Here is a 6,977-nt window from a genome sequence, read left to right as displayed (position 1 = left end):
AATCCTAGCTACGGGCCTGGCACGGATTAACCTGAAGCATTTCCCACTACTCCGGGAGTGGGCCTCCGTATTTCAGATGGGACTGGTGCTAGCCTTGCCCTGATCTTTGTTTGTGTGTGGCGGAGGAAACCAGGGGGCTGCTTCAGCCCGGCCTTCTCGGTTTTGATTGCTCAGGTACTCCGCTGTTACGAAAGGAAGGTTTCCTGGGACTCCAGAGAGAGATCACATTTGGTAAGGAAGGAGCCCTTTAATCCTTGATGTCTAGCGACTTGCTCTGCTTCCTCAGCGCTAGTGGACAAATACTCTGCACATGCTTAAAGGCACTTTATTGTTGTTGTTTTTTTAAAAAAAAACCGTATTTGGCTTGCAAAAGGCCTCCAAAAAAGATTTTAATAACACTTGAAACAAAACAAAATAAATAATACCTCAAATAAAAATCACAGCTTCCAAAAACCAGTTGCCTGTTAAAGAAATCTGGTTGTGGAGCAGCCACCTCCTCTTCTTCCAAAGAGTCCCAACTTGAAGGAAGATCTGGTCTTGCCTTTCCATGTGGTACTGCCTAACTTCTTTTATCGAAGTTCTGCAGCTCCCCACCCCAGTTAGCTGGTTGGGTTCCTCTTAGCAAGCAAGTTTCGCACAGGTGAAATCTTCTATCCCGGCACCCTTCTGTTGGTGTGAAATTATTTGCAATCTTTGCAGTTCCACAGAGACTTTCCACAGCAGAACATAGGGCTGTGGGCCTCAAAAGTTTACATGCTCCTAATCCTAGCAGTCCTCTGACCAGAGTTCCCGCTAAGCTGAGTTAGTATGAGCTAGCTCACAGTTTTTTTAGCCTCTGGCTCGCACATTTTTTGTCTTAGCTCAGGAAGGAGGGCTCCAGAGCAAACTGATTTATGCAGCAGCCAATATGCCCCCTCACAACTTTCATGCCAGTGGCTCACAAAGTAGAATTTTTACTCACAAGACTCTACAGCTTAGAAGGAGCATTGCCTCTGACTTAGAGGAAAGGTGACTTCTCAAATCCTCGTGTGACTGTGAAGTTCCTTGGGTGGCCTTGGGCCATTTCCACTCTTCTAGGTTAACCTACCCCAAAGGGTGGTTTTTGAGGGTAATACAGGAAGGGGGAGCCACATATGCTGGTCTGAGCTACTTGAAAGAAGGGCAAGATTAAAGATGTGCGAGATAGATGTCTTGTGCTTTTCACACTATTTGGGATTACTTAGCCATTTTTTGTTGTTTGACACTTTAAAACAGATTTGAAGGTTGCTGGGGGCTGTGGCACCTATATTCATTGCTGGTGGGAGTGTCCCAAGGTCCAGGCCTTCTGGAGAGAAGTCAATGCCCAAATACTTTTAATTACAGGTTGCGCCCTCCAACTACAACCCTCCTTGTTCCTTTTGAATCATTGGAGACATCCTGCCCCCAATGGGCTTATGAAAGAGTTGATAGAATTGTGTCTTGCGGCCGCTAGGAATGTTATTGCATTTCATTGGAAATCGAAGAAGACGCTGCTATTGAGTGACTGGTTCCTGAAACTGTGGGACTTCTTTTTACAGGACAAAGTTTCCACTAGCATCCTACGATCCGAAAATCAACCCGTTCCTGACAATCTTCAAGAAAAATGGATGCCCCTCTTGGAAGCCTCAGCAGCACATAAAATCGACACCTCCCTGTTTGCCCTGCATAAACACCAGGACTTGCTTTCATATTTTTAACTGTTTTTTATATTTAATTAAAAAAAAAAAAGATTTGAAGGTTGCCTCGCCCCAGGATTCGAGGGCATTTCTGTGTCTGCTCTTCATCCCTTTTGTCATCAACTTGCCCTCAGGGGGCATTAGTAAAATATGTCCTAGCACAGGGGTGGCCAAACTGTGGCTCAGGAGCCGCACACGGCTCTTTCACACCTATTGTGTGGCTCCCGGCAGGGCGGCTGGGGAAGCTAAATATCACTAGCAAACAATTATCATTGGACAAATGAATATCATTATCAATACCTGCTTTTACTGCCTTTGTTGTCATTTTTGGCAGTCTCGTTTAATGTCAATAAAAAGCAAAATTGCCTATTTCCCAGTAAAAATGTGTAATATTTGTTCATGTCTTGCGGCTCTCAAATCTGACGTTTATTCTGTGTGGCTCTCACGTTAAGCAAGGTTGGCCACCCCTGTCATAGCAAAAAGCTTGGCTTGCAGAAATATGACGGGAGTAGCAGACCATGTTTATGGACAGCCTTCCAAGGAAGATAGGTCCAGATAGGATCCCATCACCCAGGCCAAAGCCGGCCTGCCCAGACTTCCCAGAGTCTCTACCTCTCAGAGAGAGAGAGATCCACATCGTCTTCAGCCCAATGGAGCATTCAGCCCCAAAGTGACCTGGATGAAACGAGGACCTGGAATTCACGTGCAAATATGCTTTATGACCGGTTTTCTCAGTCACCCGTTCTCCCGCTGCCTCCCTAGCCCTTTGGAAACTCACCCGACTAAGCCAGGCCGTGATTCAGTGACCTATTAATGGGATGACATCATCGGCACTTGGCTCCTGGGAGTCACGTGACCGCCCGGTCACCTCCCCAGCTCGGATGCCGGTGCCTTCCAGGTACTGCTGAGTCACGGTAGAGGTCAAGGGGGTGGGTTCCGCCCTGCTTGCAGTACTGCGAGTGCACCTCCTTCCAGAACGCCCTGCCTTCACCAGGCCTGGGGCCAGGGCCTGTTCATGGAACTCTCAGCCATGCGGGAGCATTGAATGAATTCCACCACTGAATGGATCCCACTGTTCTGCTTAACAGATTAAACTGCCTCACACAGAACCAGACCCCTGGGCCAGCGGGGTCAGTGTCATCTACTCAGACTGGCAGAGGCTCTCCAGGGTCTCAGGTCTGTCCCATCACCTCCTGCTTGGTCCTTTTAACCTGGAGATGCCAGGGACTGAACCTGGGACCTCCTGCAGGCCAAGCAGAGGCTCTGCTACTGAGCCAGGGTCTCAGGTAGAGGTCTTTCTCATCCCCTCCTGCCTGGTCCTCTAAACCGGAGTTGCCGGGGATTGAACCCCACTAGCATCCTACGATCCGAAAATCAACCCGTTCCTGACAATCTTCAAGAAAAATGGATGCCCCTCTTGGAAGCCTCAGCAGCACATAAAATCGACACCTCCCTGTTTGCCCTGCATAAACACCAGGACTTGCTTTCATATTTTTAACTGTTTTTTATATTTAATTAAAAAAAAAAAAGATTTGAAGGTTGCCTCGCCCCAGGATTCGAGGGCATTTCTGTGTCTGCTCTTCATCCCTTTTGTCATCAACTTGCCCTCAGGGGGCATTAGTAAAATATGTCCTAGCACAGGGGTGGCCAAACTGTGGCTCAGGAGCCGCACACGGCTCTTTCACACCTATTGTGTGGCTCCCGGCAGGGCGGCTGGGGAAGCTAAATATCACTAGCAAACAATTATCATTGGACAAATGAATATCATTATCAATACCTGCTTTTACTGCCTTTGTTGTCATTTTTGGCAGTCTCGTTTAATGTCAATAAAAAGCAAAATGTGTCCTTCTCTTCTTATGAGCAATGGTTCCCGTGGAACGGTGGAAGATTATTCTCTTCTCAGCAAGGTTCTCACAACGGAATGTCATGGCAGGGGAGGAAAAGGTCTGCTTGAGGAAACCAGGCGGTGAAACCGAGGGGCTGACCCAGTGCCTGGCCGAGGAGTGAAGAAACGTGCGTATGTGTCTATGTGTCCTTAACGAAGCCCTTAACGAAGGCCGAGGAGTGAAGAAACATGCTTATGTTCTCCCCCTCCTTCATGCCCCCTCTCTGGAAGGGGGTAAGAGGGGACGCTCATGGTTTGACATCTTTCCCCCCACAAATTTCTTTATAAGTATCCTGCATCCTTTTGTGGATGCTGTCTGTAAGCGCTGGGATGTCTTCTGGACCAAGGTCTTTCGTGTCTACCTTGGGCAAAATCCGGATTTTAAGATTCCCTGTTGGAAGTCAAAGAAAGAGAAGATGCCGTTAAAGGTAGGGAGAAGTGCAGATCTTTGAAGTGTAACACCATAGAAGCATTGGACACAGGCAGGAGCTAGGAGCCATCCTTGTCAGGTTCAAGTATTTCCTGCTCCAGCAGATGTAGCCCATGATAATTTAAAACCCGCAGCATACATTTTTGGTTACTTTGGACTTTAAATGAAGTAAAGAGACTGCTGGAGGGGATGTTGAAGAAAGACCTTCTTGGATCTGAGCCAAGTGTGAATGCTTTGTTTACTAACACAGCCCATCTTCACAAGGGATAGATCAAGGAGTGAGCACAGCTGTCTAGATAAGCACTTCTTCACCCAAAGAGTGATTAACTCATGGAATTCACTGCCACAGGAAGTGGTGGCAGCTACAAGCATAGACAGCTTCAAGAGGGGATTGGATAAACATATGGAGCAGAGCTCCATCAGGGGCTATTAGCCACAAGGTATAGACGGAATACTATGTGTGGGTCAGCAATGCTCTATATTGTTGGTGCTGGGGGGGGACAACAGTGGGAGGACTTCTGGTGTTCTGGCTCCACTGGTGGGCCTCCTGATGGCACCTGGGTTTTGGCCACTGTGTGACACAGTGTGGGACTGGATGGGCCATTTGGCCTAATCCAACATGGCTTCTCTTATGTTCTTACCATGTGGTCAACCACAGGTGGGGAAACTGCCCATTTGAAAGCCCATTTGAAAAAAAAGAAACTACCCCATCCCCATGCATTAGCATTTTCTAGTTAAAGAGACTAAGCAACAGAAATCAGTTCAGCTGGAGAAATGACCCCTCTGGAAGGTGGACTCTATGGCATTGTACCCTGCTGAGGTGCCTCCCCTCCCCAAACCCCGCCCTCCTCAGGCTCCACCCCCCCAATCTCCAGGTATTTCCCAGCCCAGAGCTGGCAACCCTATGACAGTTTTATCAAGTGATCAGCATTTTGCAAAGGCTGGCCTTATGTTGTACAATGGACTGGACAGTCTAATATATTATTACGAATTTATTTGTTTTATTTTACTCCATGTATACCCTGCCTTTCTTCCCAATGGGGAACCCAAAGCAGCTTACATCATTCTCCCCTTCTCCATTTTATTTTCACAACAATCCTGTAAGGTAGGTTAGTCTGCTGATGGGTCACAAAGGCCACCTACCCAATTCCATGGCAGAGTGGAAGATTCAGACCTAGTCTCAAGGATCCTAGTCCAGCCCTCTAACCACCACACAGTGCTGGCTCCCGTGGGGTGGAGAGATGAATCATTGTGGCGATTGCAAAATATGACAACGTTTTTAATGATAATATTTGATTCCAGATTCCAGATCAGGAAATACCTGGAGATTGGGGTGGGCGGTCATGGAGCCTGGGTAGAAGAAGAGATTGGATTTATTCCCCACCCTTTACTCAGAGTCTCAGAGCAGCTTAGAGAGCTCTGAGAGAACTGCTCTTGAGAGAACAGCTCTAAGAGAACTGTGACTGGCCCAAGGTCACCCAGCTGGCTGCGTGTGGGGGAGTGGGGAATCAAACCCGGTTCTCCAGATTAGAGTCTGCCGCTCTTAACCACTACACCAAATGTGTGGGAAACTCCTGGAGATTTGGGGATGGAGCCTGGGGAGGGGTGAGACCTCAGTGGAGTGTAATGCCATAGAGTTCACTCTCCAAAACAGCCACTTTCTCCAGGCGAATGGATGTCTGTTGCCTGGAGATGAGTTGTAATCCCAGGAAATCTCCAGCCATCACCTGGAGGTCAGCACCCCTAGTATGTATGTGTCATTAGGGTTGGCAATATGTTGGTGTGCAGAGAGCTACTGTAATAGGATGGTTTCTGTAAAGGATTGTGTTGAACATGGCAGGGAATCCAACTCTAAAACAAGATCACACCTTGGTCTGATTCCCAGCTAGTGTTAGCTAGCTGCTTGTTCCCGTCTCTGATCCTGGCTTGCTTGCTGCTTGCTGTAAACAATGCTTGGGAGACCGTGAAAGTCAGTACGGCCAGACGTTCCCCGACCTCAGTGCTCTTGGGGGAACGTACGGGGAGAGGCGGTCCCTTAAGTAGGCCGGTGCATGAAAAATTATTTTCCATGAAAAGTTTAGTTAAAAATGCATCATTTATGGAACTTTTCAGAGGCAGGGTTAGCCAGGATTTATTCCTGTCTCCTAGGGAACTGTCAGAATTGCACAGATACCACCTCTGCAGACAACCTCCTGTCTGAACATTACCATGCCAGAGAACAGTGGGTGTGGAGGGGTTTAGGCGAGGGCCCAGTTGGGTCTTTTCAAATGCTGGGTTTTAGCTAGAGCTGCCTGGAGGGTTGGCACTGGAGATCTTCTGGAACTGCAACTGACCTCCAGCCGATGAGATTTACTTGCTGCAGAACCTGACAGCTAGGATCTGGCATGTGGGAGGCACCCCTTGATAGGACCCAGGCCCCTGGTCACTCACCTGCAGTGAACCTCTTCTCCTTGGAGCAGTAGAAGTCTCGGTATGAAGAGATCACAACGGGGATGATGGGGACCTGTGGCGAAAGAGAGCTGGAGGTAAGTGACTTGGGGTTATGTTAACTCCGAGTTGGGAGGCCCTGAAGTAGCAATTGTTTGGAGAGAAGATGACTCCTTGTGGAGCTTCTTCAGAGGGGTGCTCTGGCTCAGTTCAGAGAGACCACACAATATCAGGGTCAGTATGATCATCCGAATGGTTGGCCACTCCACGAACCATAGTTAATTAGGGTCTAGGGATGCTCGCCTCCAGATAGGACCTGGGGATCCCCTGGAATTACAGCTCATCTCCAGATGACAGAGATCGGTTTGGAGATTGTCTGTAAACACCATCCTCAGGCCTGTAGCTACAGTGGGGCATCTTGGAGCTAGGCCTCCCAACTTGTTGGCAAGGCCCCCTGACTTCCCATCCAGCCCAGAGCATCACAGCCTCCTCCCCTGAATTAATTTGATTAGCCAGTGCCCCCTAAGAAATTTAAATGCCC

At 48.3% G+C, this 6,977-nt stretch overlaps 1 protein-coding gene across 1 annotated transcript in view; it reads right to left on the bottom strand.

Annotated features, from left to right (window-relative positions):
• Nucleotides 1–3,827: 3,827 nt before the first annotated feature.
• LOC107107627 (1-acyl-sn-glycerol-3-phosphate acyltransferase alpha-like) overlaps nt 3,828–6,977 on the bottom strand; it is a 29,174-nt gene continuing 26,024 nt past the window's right edge. The window contains exons 5-6 of the mRNA XM_015407931.1: nt 6,440–6,512; nt 3,828–3,970 (exon numbers count right to left, since the gene is read on the bottom strand). Coding sequence (XP_015263417.1) covers nt 3,828–3,970; nt 6,440–6,512 — 216 coding nt within the window. The remainder of the gene's footprint in view (nt 3,971–6,439; nt 6,513–6,977) is intronic.

This window comes from Gekko japonicus, unplaced genomic scaffold, assembly GCF_001447785.1.
Source record: "Gekko japonicus isolate JY-2015 unplaced genomic scaffold, Gekko_japonicus_V1.1 scaffold5210, whole genome shotgun sequence".
In the NCBI taxonomy this organism is placed as follows: domain Eukaryota; kingdom Metazoa; phylum Chordata; class Lepidosauria; order Squamata; family Gekkonidae; genus Gekko; species Gekko japonicus.
Note: the sequence above shows the minus strand (reverse complement) of the source record. Positions and strands in the feature narration are given on the sequence as shown.